The sequence below is a fragment of the Anser anser genome (assembly GCF_964211835.1).
Source record: "Anser anser genome assembly, chromosome: 11".
Taxonomy (NCBI): Eukaryota; Metazoa; Chordata; class Aves; order Anseriformes; family Anatidae; genus Anser; species Anser anser.
The window spans coordinates 12,594,248-12,609,177 of NC_139732.1; the positions used below are offsets into that span (position 1 = coordinate 12,594,248).

The window sequence follows — 14,930 nt, forward strand, 5'->3', positions numbered from 1 at the left end:
TCCAAAGAAAATCTGATTTCAAACTGAACAGCTCTCACAGTTTAATGAGTAGACAGGGCCTCCTACTTACATGCAAACTGTTGTTTACTTGCAGATGTTAAACTACTTAACTACTAAAAAAGTAAACAGATTTGGGTTTACAAGAAAAAAGTTGCATTAGGAGTAAAATCAGAGAGAACTGAGTCTGCATCTGCATATAAGCGAGTGAGGTTACAAGAGACTTAGTGTTCCCTTCCACAAGGACAAGTAGATGCAAAACAAAGTATTGAAGTTTGTTAGCACATTACCCCAAAAAACTTTTTACTTAATTGCTGTAATAGTTAATGAGGTTAACTTATTTTAATACAGTAACATTTTCTTGTACCAATACCAATTCTATTAAGAGCCACCAGAATTCTGGTGGAGGTCTTGAGTTGGGTGAGTTGCACCTACCATAACAGAGGTAAAGCAACCCTCATATGGACACAGCTTGGCTTGCAGAAGAACTTGGGTACGGACTTTGAACAAATATATCAATAAAATGGAGGTCTAAGGACAGTAAAAACCCTAGACAAGAAGTATGTACTATTAAAGCATGTACTATTTGGCAACACCGAAACCAAGGGTTTAAACCATGTCTACATATATGGGCTGGTTCTGCCCTAATGCAAACACATTCTTTGTGGCTTGTGGTTTAATGCTATTACAGTGTGCTTGGGAGCCAGTTGGCTGCTTCTGGAGAGCTTATGTAGGAAGTGTAACGGAGTTCAAAAAACTCAGAAACCATCAGCTCAGTGAATCTTCAGAAGGACAGAGTTACATTTTGGAGTCTGAGTCCCCAGAGCTACAGCAAATTGATAAAATACATGCTATCAGTACAATTATTTTGGAAAGAAAACAGTGCTGTTTTTTTCCTTTGGAGTCACAACTGAAATGCCCAACACAGTGCCTCGATACCTGTTTCTGCCATTTCATGCAACGTGATCATTGAATAAGGAGGCTCCTGGTCACTGAAAGAGATATTACACAGGTCAAAATTTATGCACAACCATCAATGTAATACACAGACAGAAAATGAATCCAGTAAATGTTTAACAAAGAGAAAGTTACATAGGCAGCAAAGTGCTAATGCTATTTTCAGATCCAAAACAAAGATGGGATTTAAGCTTTTTTCTGGCTTAAAGTCAACATCCGCCTATCTACAATAGCTGATATATGAAATTGTTATCCATACTCAAATGTCTAAAAGCTAGACAGAATGCTTAGACTTACTGCTATTCATCAGCAAAGTTCCTCAGAATATGTAACAAGAGACCATTTCAGAGGTCACGAAGCGTACCAAGAACAGTGTACAAGGGAGACACCATAAACATACTTTTTCCAGAAACATTGCTGACTTTTCCCCCTAAACTGAAAAGCATGCCATCTAGCAGCATCATACACTACAAACTCATTAACAAGAGCAGTAGGAAATCATTAAGACAGTTTAACAGAGGACATTTAACGCAATTCCTTTTGCAACATAGCAAAAAAAAGAAATAATCTATTAGATTAGTTCCTCAATTTGGTTTGCCGGAGCAGGGGCAAGAACCTATTGCCAGGTCCTCTTATCTGAGCAGGAACTGTTACTAAAATAAGTACGTAATGCAAAGTCTCCAAAACTCTATTCACTAGGTATCTCCAGTACCAGAAAGGTTTGTGCAGCAGCATATCCTAAACGCTTTGCTCAGTGCTACTTAAGCATTATGAACTAATCCCAAGCTCAGAATGATACATTCCACAATCAATTTATTACATGCCTTTGAAATGAAACTAGAAATGCTAAACACTGATAAATTTTAGAAAGTTTCAACACAGGTTAATTATACAGGTAACAAAGCTACCTACTTTGGAGGAATTAATTATAGAAAAATCTCAGGTTTGACTGATTATAGGATAAAAACGCATGCTTTTCTTACCAAAACCTCTTAACATTCTCTAGTCATTATTTCCACAAGAAAACGCAAATGTGAAACTTTACACTTTTATATTGCTCTAACATTTGAAACAATTTTTTTTTTCTCCCCCCAAGCATCTCTTCACCTTCCATCTGGAAACTTATCTCACCAGCAGGAAAAAGTAGTGCAATGATGCAAACCAAATTATCTCAAGAAAAACAGTTAAGACTTTAAAGAAAGAAAAAAAACACCACAGACTGCAAGTAAAGGCTGTGATAAACAGAATGACGTTTTTATCAGCAAGGTTTCCTGGTTCTCTTATGCATAGCAGGTGTTAACAGTACTAGCACTGAGCAAAGGAGTCTTGTTCACTTGCCATTTTAACCACTGAATTCCTAAACGTCCCTTCCAGCACCCACCTTCCTCATATTTGGAAGCAAAACAAAAGTGATTTTGCCAATATTTCAATTTGTGAAGCAGCACTTGGGGTAGACTCCAAAAATTAGTATTTATTCTTTTGAGGCTAGGAAATGAAATTTCACTCCTTTACCTCTAGAGGGGAGATCTCTAGACAAGAGGAACAAAAAGCAGTCACCATATACTTTGGGTCCAGAGTGTTTTTCTTTTTTAATCCCAAGCAATAAACAAGGAAAGCAATGGTTCATTGTAGATCACAGTACAACAACTTAATCTACTATTTATCTCAAAACATCCCCATGTATTATTTTCACTAAAGAATTAAAAATAAGAAAAAGGTTTTTGCCTTCCATTCTCCAGACTCGTATCTTTGTCTCTTTACATCTGTCTTATCACACTGAAGCCTGTATTTCCAACTTACTGTTACTGACATGTTTCCATTTTAATTTAATTTATCTGGGCATGGTTTTTGACGTGAAATTTGTCATTTTCCCTACCATCTCCTTCTGTTTCAACTTTAGTGTTTCCAAAAAAAAATAATCCAGCTCTAGGAGGAACAGGTGATAATGGAACATATTTATCCCTACAGACTCACACAGAAAAACAAAGTTTCCAGAAATGGATCCCTCCTCCCTCCCCACACTGTTTCTTCCTATTAACCTAAAAAGGGCCATGATTATCTTGAGGTCTCACAGGAAGGTTCCTTAAGCTTTTTTCAGGAACATTTAGATAATCTGTCTCATGAAGAGGCTCCCTCATTCTTCACAGCCATAGGTCTTTGTCATACAGAAGAGAGTCTGCAAGACCTTGTACTATTTGGCTGTGTTGCAAGACCAGATGTGTCTCATCAACAGCCTTAATATTAAGCAAGGGTAACCAATATACCACTATAGCCATGTGGTGCTTGCGAGATAGCACCTGGAGTACTGTGCCCATTTTTGGGCTCCCCAGTATGAAAAAGGCATTGCTATAACAGAGCGTGTCTAGCAGAGGGCTGCTGTGATGGTTAAGAACATGGTATACAAGCAGAAGACTTATTTAAACCATTAGGAGGGTCAGGGTACACTTGAACAGGGACCCAAAGAAGGGTAGAAAATGGAGATTTTCTGGAAACATTCAGTGCTTGAAGTGGCCTGAGTTGCCTGCTCTAACTGGAGCTGGGTTTTAAGCAGGAGGCTGGAGTAGCTGAACTTCTGGAGTCCCTTCCAACCTACATGATTATGAGTCTAGATGAAGTATTTCACTGAGTTAATATATAAAAAAGCCATATCTTCAAGAATTTGTAAGAAATAGGACTCTAGGATCAGTGACATAACTATGCTTATTATTGTTCAATATCAAAGCAAAGTGCTTACAAGATTATAGAATTGTTTGCAAGACCAACAGAATCAACTATGCACAAAAATGCTGTGAAACAGCTTAAGGCGATGAACTTAGCTGAAAGAGAAAGGCATGTGGAATTAGGAAAAGGTTTTCAAAGTTTTTGCACAATTTTAACTTAATGGTTTGAAGACAGACCCCAACAATAAGATAAAAAAATAAAATAAAATAAACCCCAACCACTCACAACCAAAATCCCAAAACATACACAACCCCTCTTAAATTAAAGTTTTCAGGAAAAAAGTCCTGGTATTTTCATTTAAAGCATTTTACAACAGGAAGGCAAGGCAAACTCCTCCTCTGCAGGCATATTCAAGGAGACAGGTATATGAATCACGGCTCATTTTGTCCTGAGCCTCATCCAACTTAAATTCAACCCCATTACAAAGCTACAAAACTGTTTTTCTTTCTGTTGTAGTCTTTCTGGTTTCTAACCTGCACCTAACCCAAAAACGACGAGCTACCTTAATCCTTCACTTCTGAGGTCCTTTTATAGCGGTCTGTAAAAAGCAATGCAAAAGAAAAAACAACACTAAAAGAAGGATCTATCCATAAATATCCCGCATGCCCTCAGTGGATGCTTTGAGCACGCAAAGAATGCAGTACTGGGATCATAAGCTGAACAGTCACAATGTGCAGTCTTTAAGAAGTAATAGACTTACAGCCAGAAAGAAAACCTCAGTCTGTTTACGCAAACTAACAAAGATCAAAGCTCTCAGTTTTGCTTAACCATTTCCAAAGTAGTAAATACAGCCTGAAAGCAGAAACTTTGCTTAACAATCAATTTTTAGGATGTAAGTTCTCAAGCTCTGGAAGATTCTTTGCTTCCTAAGCTGTATATCTATGCCAGGCAAGCAATACTGAGCCCACTCCTCATCCCATCTGGGTGTAGGCCCGCACAGGAACTGTGAGAAAGCTCCTCAGCTCCTGCAAGAGTCTGAACCTGGACGCTCAGGAGCTACGTCTATTACCTAGGAAAGGTGCTGCTCTCCTAAGCCTCCAGTTGGAAACACGCTGCTGCTTCAGGGAGGGCCAGGTGCAGATCGGTGAGAGGATGGAGTCACAGTTTGAGAGGAGACAAGAACATTGTATTTTTCATTCATGTTGAATTATTCCTTGAGGTGGTACTTACTTATCTACTAACGTCCGAATTACAGCCAGTGTGTCAAGTACTAGCCCATCCACATTCTGTTTTTTCCTTCTTGGTTCATGAGGCCCTCGACCCCTCCTAGGTGGCCGGACAGGGTCCCTTGGGTGGCTTCTTGCTTCAGGTACACGTACTCTACTGCTCTCTGTTTGTCGATTCTGAGATTCCACGTTGTCTTCTGCTCCACTGTCATCACGGCAAACACACGAGTTTCCCATATTGCAAGCCCCCAAAGCTCCCAGTAAACGGGGAACGTGGTGCTCTAGAGTCAACAGTAAACCTTGAAAAAGGCTTCTGCTAGCATAGAACACAAGGAAAGCAACTACAATCATCTAGAAAGTTTTAAGAGTAATGTTTGTGTGATCCTGTGAATTGTGTTTGCATTATATGCGTTGCTATCAGCTGGAATGAATGGGAAGTTGGAGGCTTAGTTTCCGATATAATTGGTTAAAATACACATTGGTCATCCAGAAGGAGGCCTGAAAAAGCAAACCCAAAACAAGAGTCAGTGTTACTACTTCTAATAAGTAGTAGAGTTCTCATATTAGTAAACAGAACTAGTCTTGGTGTACTTAGGAAAATACCTTAAAAACATACTGTTTGCATCTGAAGTCTTCTGGGGTAGGGAAAAAGGATGGATGAGGAAGAGCAGGAAGTTCACTGGTTAAGTAGCCCACTCCCTCTGCCCCCTTCATTTTTTATACAACCTGTTATTTTCCATTTTTTTTTTTTTGCTATAGAGGTGCAGCTTTGTCCTTAAGCCTAGTGCACCACCACCCTTTAAGTATTAACAAACCAGTTTCATTTTCTCTTTACTGTCTATAGAGACATACTGTTCAGACCACTCAACTAAAGGCTGCACATTTAAGAATCTCATTTCATACCAGCAATATTCAACGTAATTTCCAGACAGATTCTACAAGATAGACGAAGTTCTACAGAACTAAACATATAGTTGTGGCCTATCACAACAAAATACAGATTTAGCAGTGAACCAAGTGTTTAGTTCATCTGTGCATAAACATTTTTTCAGAAGGTGCTTACATCAATTGGATCCTTACCCAAAGATGCACCATGTACTGACCCCAAAGTATTATAAGCACCATTTTAATGCCTACAAATCAGATTTGTAAAGGGGTGTTTTCTGTACAAGTTGGATGATTTTTGAGTTCTAGCACGAAATCAGTCTTCCATTTTTGAGAATCAAGAATAATTCAGTCATTCTTGCGTTTTTAATTCAAAAGGTTTGGATAGAATACAGGCCCAGTAGTAACTAGGATTGTAGTACAGTCCCTACACATCACTGAATCAAGAACATTAGCAAGATCAAGAGTGTTCAGAACACTGCCTGATCACAAATTGATTTTTCAAGCCATAGGGTATACTTCTATATAACTATATAAAAACTCAACTAAAATAAAGCCTTACTAAAGGCATCTTTTCAATGCATAGGTACTCCATGCATGTCAGGATAAATAAGTTACTTTCAAGACTACTTTTTTTTAAAGAATAACATGCATTAACATTTAAGCTAGAATGATGAATATCAGGTTATTACTGTTTTAAAATTATATAACAAACGTGTAGAAGCATAAAACTAAAAGAAAGTTGAAGGCAATTACAACCTTTCAAATACAAAAGGCCCCTTACCACCTCAGCCAACAGGCAATCGTGCAGTTACTAGCTGCCTTCTGGGGCAAGATTACAACAATATTATTTGGGAAGCCAGACACCAGTCGTAGAAGTAAGCATAACATCAAGCAAGCATTTAAATGGAAAACTGTCACCAAAAAAGTGCTTCAAAGAAGCTCTCACAGACTCTATGTTTTAAGTACATTACTTTCAGTACACTGAGAAGTTCAGTATTAAGGTAACTGAAGAGTAACTAGGAAAACAAAGCCCATCAAGTGATATTAAACGTCAAAAATACAAGATCTCGACTTCTGGTTCAAGAAACTTCTAAACCACCGATCATTAAAGTGGTTTCAGTATCACAGCATGCTTGCCTTATTCTCTAAGCAGTTTGACCACAGCAAGAGGTGGGACAGCAGGCTCAGTAGATTTTCCACCTAAGCCAAGACAGTTGTTACCTTCTCAATCAGAAAGTAAACCGTAGACATAAGGGTGCCAATAGAGACTGCACAGATCTCAAGCAAAATTGTGTAAGATCACAGACTGGTTCAAATTACTTTTGAAAGTAAGCAAAAAACCCACCCCACCATAAAAACCAAACACAACTAAGAAAACCTCACCTATTTTAAGGAATAACTAGTTACACTAAATGTAAAATATGCCTTCCTAAAAAAGAAAAAAGTATTTAGGTATCCAAATAATTTAAGGGTGTTTTAATAACAATACTGAAGTTCAAAACTGCATTATTAGTGTTATGGATTAAGAATCTGTAAAGATTGTGTAAAGATTGTTCCATAACATATAAAAATGTTAACACAGTGAATCTACATTGTCAAACCCCATCAAAATGAGTATGAAAAAGCTGTATTTTAGTGATCAGCAATGAGCCGAAGCCTACCAAAGGAAACAAAAATAGAGATGTCAAGATCAAAACTGATTACTGAGACCTGGGTTTTCCGCCTGGCAACATTAAGCATGATTAAAAACAAGTGATTATGATCAACTCACCTTTAAGTGTGTTTGGTTCAGGAATAACTGGGCTTGCTCATAAAGCACTGTAGCAGAAATGGACTGTTTTTCTTCAGGGCACAGATGCATTTGTATCCAGAAAAAACAGCAGTATGTATTCCTTTATCATGGGCAGTGAGTTATTACAGTAAACTGCTTTCGCTTTTAGAAGCTATGCCAGAGTCCCTGAAAACAGAGAAAAGAAAGAACAATTCATTTGGAGACTGCCTCCCAGACAGACATGTTCCTCCTCCTCTCCACACCCGCAATGACATCAAGTCATGCTGTTATTTTCAGCTGCAGTCAGCCCTTACGGGGGAAGTTCTCTCTCAGCTCCAAAACCAGTTTGCCACCTACCAGCTTCAGGACCAGACACAGCTACGGAAACCCCGATCTGTTGCTACAGCCGAGGCACCAGACACCACAGCAAGTGTGGAGCAGTGACCGATACCTTGCTGCAGACTACCGCTTGCAGGAGGAAGAGCCGCAGCATTACCTGGCCCAGATCACCCTCATGTAGGCAAGGGACAGCAGGAAACCAAGGCAAGTACACTGTAGAAGTTGGTTAGATAAAAGGAGAAGAGAATTTTTAGCAGATGGACTCAATGGTCCTTGTGGGTCCCTTCCAACTTGGGATATTCTACGATTCTATGAAATGACAGGATACACTCCCCTTGTTCAGTAAACAGCTGAGTTTGACAGCATCCACTTGTACGTGAGAGTAAGTAACAAACAAGGAGCTCATTTCCATGCCTCAAAAACTGAAGTATTAAATATTTCAGCATATAAGCTAGAGGAAGAGATTACTACGGATCTGCCTTGCAAACCAGCCGCACCTGGACAGCGTACATATGTAGGAAGAGAGGTTCTGAAGGGCAAAGAAAAAAAATCCTTTCAAACAGTGGTGTTCAAGGTTGCATTTGAGCTAGCATATTTAAGGGAAGATTTACAACATTATAATCAACTATGAGCTTAGTATTAGGCTGCTGGTAGCCGTGTCACCGTTGAAATAAAGAGGACTGAGCTCTGCACATCTGCAACATGCATGCCCGTCAGGGATAAAGTGCCACTGCTACAAGAAAACAGAAGTAAAGCCAGTAAAGGAGAGAACTCACCATACAGACTGCATTTTCACAAGAGAAAAAGGCATTTCTAAAACCGATAAACACCAACACTTTTGGAAGAATTTTGGCAAAAAAAAATTTTTACAACTCAAATGCAATTGACATTTCTGAGGTTACATTTTATTCATTTCTGTAAGAGGAGAGAAACAAGTTTTAAGGATGATCAATTTTACTTCTGTCCAGACCCTGAGACCTTAGTGACAGAACCTACAACATGACAAAAATGTTTTGCACATCTTGAAGGATGAAATATATTATGTTTTTCAATGAGAGGTAAAAATCGACTCATATATACAAGAAAATTTTGGAAGATTGAAAATTTAACTTCATACCTGACCTTAGGAAATATCTGCTCTCAAGAAAGCCCGGACACAAAAGTAGTTTTTTATTCCAAAAATATTTAGCAGTCTATTTGAAAATATTGTGGGAATAGAAAAATATGTATTTAAGACTATCTAAAAGACTAAAATTTTTTGAGGAACAAAACCAAGAATATCACAACAGCACTACTGAGGTAGGCCAAGATAAGCCCACCCTCTTATCTGGCAGTGGATCCTTGAAGAGAAGCATGGGTATGAGCATGGGATTAGAGATAAATAGGCTCTCTCCTAGTGTACTCGCCCCAGTGTCAGCAGCTCAATCTCCCGAGACAAAAGACTGCGTGTTTGTTTTCCTGTCAAAACACAGCAAAGGAGGAGAATTAATCTCTCATAAGCCATTTATATTTTTTCAGTAGTTACATGGCTAATAGTCTGTGCAACTGCTTTTAAAATGTAGCCATGTTCCATTATAATGCTGTGACCCATTGTTAACCAAAGGGGACCGCTTCTCTCACAAGGGGTGAAAGTCACAAATGATACCAAACTCCCCAAGAGCATAGCTTTGGAGACGAAATCAAAACACTCTTTAACCCAAAACCGTTGTGAGCTAACAGCTAAGATTCACCTCAGCAACAGCGCAAGAACCAGAAGATGACTCCCGGGAAGGCATGGGAACAGAAACCTGTTGCCTCTTGTCCGAGCTACCCCGACGTCATGGGAACGACGCTTTCTGAAACAGCTTGTGCAAGTCAAACTAGAACTGAAAATGTTCAGATGAAGCAACTGTACATGAAAATACCAGCAGCGATTGAGCTATAGTATAAAGAGGGCAGGCTCTCCATGTTAAAGGCTGTCCTGCTTTCCCCACTATTAGCTCCATGTTATGCCACTCAAACATAAGTGCTAGAAAGCCCTATCCCTACCAGTCTCCCATTTGCCTGAAGAGCATTCTCTGACAAATTTATGAAGTGATAAGACCACGAAAGGTGTTCACAAAAGCAGCCACATTTATGGAAGCTATAACTTTTTTTTTTTTTAAGTGGTATGTCAAAATAAGATTTTAAATACAAGAAGGGGTAAAGGCAGTAGTCGGTACTTGTTTCTCAGCAAGAGGGCATCCTTTCACTCTGAATGTTGACCATCGCATGCTGTTTTGGGATGTGGGACTACTAAGTTGCCAAACACATGATCAAAGGCATTTTTTTGTTCTATAAGAAACTAGCACTGAAATTTCTCTCGCCGGCATCATCACACGTGGCAGCCCACCTCCCTGCCACCCAGGCTTGCTTGCAGGTTCAGCTGGGAGGCAGCGGCCTCCTGGGGCATCCTGCCCTAAGCAAGCCACTCAGATGCCATCTGACCACCTGAGTGGGATGAAAGCTGCCACTGGGCACAGCTGAAGCCCACAGCATCTTTCTGGGCCCAGGCTCATCCCCACCAGCCTTTGGGACCGATCGCCTTACAGCATCCACTCTCCAGACTGCACTGGTCTCCTGACTGGCAGAAACATGCCTGGATGCAACAAAGGAGCGACAAGCTGTGCAAACTGACCAGCCTGCTGCAGCTCTGGAAGTCCAATAGGGAAAAAAATAAAATAAAAAAAGAAACATCAGCCATTGAACTGAATACTATTTGAGTGGATCTACATGTGCCTGGTGGCACCAGTGGCAAGCCCACCCCAAGAGGCCTCCTCTCAATCATCTGATGGAGCACACCCATGGAGAAGGCAGCTGGAGGTGGCATCAGTCTCATTTTCTCTGTAATACACAGCCCAAGAATCAGTGATTCATCCCCTGAAATATTCAGTTACAGCCAACCATAATAGTGCCTCATGATGGAAAAAAGCCTCTCCTTTCCATGAAATGGAGTACATTGCCAAGAAAACAAAAAAAAACTTCATACACAAATGAGTAAAGACTGTTTCAGCTACTAGAACCACTTCTCCAGCTCCTGCCACTATCACAAGTGAGAGCAGTGTTTTCTTCTCTTAAGAGCAGCATATGCAGATGCTCCATCAGTAAGTGATACAGTAAAGTTGATAGCTTTTCAAGAGCTAAACTAAGTTTTAGGCAGCAATTTCCTATTAAGGAAATAAAATAATTAGAAATATTCCCTCAGCATTTCTTTTCCAAAGAAATGATGCTCCTAAAAAGGAGATTGAAACATTTGCGATGCCAGTTGGATGAAAGAGTTCAAACTACAAGAGGAGACAGAGCTCTGAACTGCTGTAACTCAGAATAAGAGGGGGGGAATCCTGTTTGCAAATATAAGCTAATAACATGGAGAAGATGACAGCTTTGAAATGATTAGGGTAGGTAAGAAAAACAACAAGAATTCCCAGCAAATTAAATACAATTGTAATGTGAAATTGAGATTTTCTCAGGAGATCACATTGAGGTTAGAGGTAAACCTCTCTGCTGAAAGACTTCAGCAACTGAAGAGCAGAAGCTACTTAGTGTCCAGAGCAGTGACCAAGCAGATGGGGAACTGGACTGCAAGCTTCAGGAGGAACAAGTAAATTCTGTGTCGATTCTTCTGTGCATAGTAACTGAACATCATCTTGTAGAATCTAAAGCAAAACCCTAACGCAATTATTTTCGTTAAAAATATCCTGGAGGATAACACTATGGGAAACAGCATTTACTGTCACCCAATGTGTCACCATTTCGGGTACAAAGCCATTGATGCAGTCATTTGGTTTCTTAGTAGTCATAGTAAAAGCATCCTAAACCAAAAGCAGACTGACCTTGAAATCTGGGCTTTAACCCTGCAGCTCCAGTTTTGTAAGAAACACACTGTACTTGAAAATCTGATCTCTTGTTGGACTTGGTGTGGTAACAGTCAAAGGAGAAAGAAGAAAGATTCTAAGAACAGTTTTTTTTCCTGTAGGTTTGCTATCAAAGTCATGTTTTACAGTCCTCTATACATTGGACTACTATTTTTTCTTCCTTTAAATCTGTTTTCAAGCTGGTACAGGAACACTAAAGTTCTGATATGGATTTTAAACCAATTTCACATTCTCTCAAACCAGCATTTCCAAAGCAGGCCTGGCAAACCCAGCAGCAAGGGGAAGAGAACCCTGCCCCAGCCTGGTCGAATCTGGGCTCAGGGACAGAGCAGCACCCAGGGCCGCCAGGCATCAGAGTGCTCTGCTGCGGTGCCTTCTGAAACAAACCGAAGTCATTACCACCTCCTAGCTTGCACATCTCAGAGGTCTAAATTTCTCATCTCATGATCATTTAGATAGAATTGTTCCTAGGCCTTTAGAAAAGGCTAATTTTGCTTTAACGCTTCAAATGCCTAAACACTCTCCAGCACAAGCATCAATAACACAGAACATGACTTCCAGGTTCTTCTCCTCCCAGGGGTCGTCATTTTTCATTTCAAACAAAGATACAAGGAAAGAAGGAAAGGTCCTGCTCTCATGCTTTGAGGCAGATAAATGCACTTTTGAGATACCAATCTTAAAAAGACTGTAGTATCTGAAAGCTCCAGGGTGTTTGACAAGGTTGCCTCCAGCAGGCTGACGTGGCAGAGCGGTACAGGCACGGCAGCTGCCCGAGGAGCAGAGCATAATGCACTGCTCCAAAGTGGCTGAAAGATAAGCCTAGTGCCCTGTGGAGGCCAGGCAGCACTAGTCCTGCAAGCTGAAATCACACAAGCACAATAAATAAAACATATTAGCTACCCTAAATAAAGTGGATTAGCTACACCGTATAGGTTTGGTATGGGCATTCATTCAGAGGCTTCAGTTAATTCAGGTCAATCTTCCTTGCTGCTCTTAAAGCTTCAGATATCAACAGTAGAGAACTTTGCTAAATTTTGAGGGAGAAAAAAAAGTCAGAAGCCACTAAGAAATTCCAGAACCAACAGTGCTGGGAGGGAAGCACAGGCATTTTGAGCACCAAGCAGAGGTACGGAATTGTGGAGGAACACAGCAAAAATGCCAAATTTTATTTTTTTTTCCTGGTAAATCTAGTAATTCATACCAGAAATGTTAATGCTTTACCTGTATTATTCAGAGACAGAAACTTTATCAATAAAAGTATTCTTGAATTGTGGAGAGATTGGTTCACTGTAGTCAACCGCAAAGATAAATATTTAAAGCACCTCATACATTAACAAAAACTGAGAGGATTCCGAAGCACAAAGCAAGAGACTGAGCAGTTCAAACACAGTCACACAGAGTAGTCCTGCCATGGGAACTAAATCTAGGGCTACGCCAGCACAGAGGCAGCCGAGTAAACACACTGTTGGCTACAGAAAGATGCTACAGGCATGGACTGATGAAAGCAGGGTCAGGTTCTTCTCAGCAAACCACCAACTTTGTGCAATTGAGCTGAAATGGCGAAATCCCAGTGTTGCACTGTTTCTTGTCTGTAAGCTAATCTTAGGAGAGACAAAATGCGGGAAACAGACAAAACTGGGGCTTGTTTTCAGAGAAGGATTAGGTACCAAAATGTACAAGACAGGAGAGTCTCCTGCTCTAGACCACAGAAAAGAGCCCAGCTAGATGGTATGACTAAGCTGTTATGAATGCGTAAAACACACTGAAGTACAGGATGCGTGAAAAATTTTGATAACACTGCTGAAAAATTCCGCGATGCCTCAGTTGGAAGCTCGCATTTGTCGGCTGACAACTGCCTCTGAGAGCAAAGCGCAGAGCAGACAGTGTCTAGAGCCTCCTATTCTCAGCCTCACCACCACATTTGCCACCTTATGACAATGGTTATCATCACAAACAAAAAAAAATAGCAACATTGCAGGAAACAGGACGAAGAAACTTTCACTTCTTGTCAACTCGAGTAGCATCAGAGGAGGGACCAATCTTTGAACAGTGGCAGCTGAAAGCCGGATTAACAGCCTTCCTGGCCAGCCACAGCAAGCAGGCAGTTATGAGCTGCTCTGAGCTCCGGACTGCCCAGGGACAGATGAAGATGTCCTTCTCCTCCTGTAAGCTGGTGCAATGACAGCTGTTGAGTCAGATATAACACCCAGGGCACTAGGGCAGCAAGCTTGCCTTGAAGGCACTCACAGAAAGCTTCATCCTTGATCTAGGCCTGCTAGAGCCTGCAGAACTTGATGCACAGCTCTAGAAAGGTTACTCGAACCCCTCATCTCTGACCCATTCAAGAGAAAAACAAAAAAAAAAAACATACGTGAACACAGCTTCATTTCTCCCCATTTGGGTTTCTCTCCATACTTAGGTTCTGCCTTGTTACAAGCCCAACATACAAATGTGGTGCAGGAGAGATGCTACTGCTGGGCAGGTGACCACACGTGACAAGCACGTCTGCGAGCAGCTGGCACCAGGCCTCACGGACCTCCTCCCACCACTGAGCTCCTGCCCAGACCCTGCAGGTAACAGCTCACCTGCAGCCTCTCATTTGGCACGCAGCTGGAAGGATTAACAGGGATACGCCCCTCTGTCCGGCAACAAAACTTACAGGGATATAGTATTTTAGGTCCCACATCTGTATGAGGAAACTTGGAGGAAGTTGGCCAGTGGGTTTAAGAGCTCCCACAGCCAAGAGACGGAAGGGGATGGGCTGCTCGGTAGCAGAGCCACTCAAGCGCACGTGGGTTAGGAAGAGGGCCAGGTACTTGTTGCACAAGGCAGTCTGCAAGCGGTTTAAGGAAAAACGTGCCTGTTTTATTTCATTACAGTTGCACATCAAGTAGGCAGAAAACTGAAAAACAATTTAAGCAGCTTTCAAAAAAGCCTATAATGATATCAGGAGTCATAGTCATCTGGTGTTTCTCTTTGGTAACTTCTTGAAGAATTTCAGATACTTAAACTTTAGTTCTCCTAAGTGCAATTATCAAAACTATTATTTCACCAAATGTACCTAGGGGTAATCCTCTAAACAGAGGAAAACCTTTCTGTTCTTCAACTTTGTCTTGTCTTTTCCTTTTTTAAGCCTTTTACTGCAGTACTGATACACTGACCGGAGTTTCCCAGAGAGCAAACATGCATCATTTCTCA

General features: G+C 40.7%; 1 protein-coding gene across 3 annotated transcripts in view; it reads right to left on the reverse strand.

Moving 5' to 3' along the window:
- Positions 1-14,930, reverse strand: part of RSPRY1 (ring finger and SPRY domain containing 1) — a 42,263-nt gene that overhangs the window by 23,335 nt on the left and 3,998 nt on the right. For all 3 annotated transcript variants that reach the window (XM_083852059.1, XM_083852060.1, XM_083852061.1), the window contains exons 2-4: positions 7,501-7,686; positions 4,846-5,339; positions 937-989 (exon numbers count right to left, since the gene is read on the reverse strand). In XM_083852059.1, coding sequence (XP_083708185.1) covers positions 937-989; positions 4,846-5,192 — 400 coding nt within the window. In that variant the 5' untranslated portion in view covers positions 5,193-5,339; positions 7,501-7,686. The remainder of the gene's footprint in view (positions 1-936; positions 990-4,845; positions 5,340-7,500; positions 7,687-14,930) is intronic.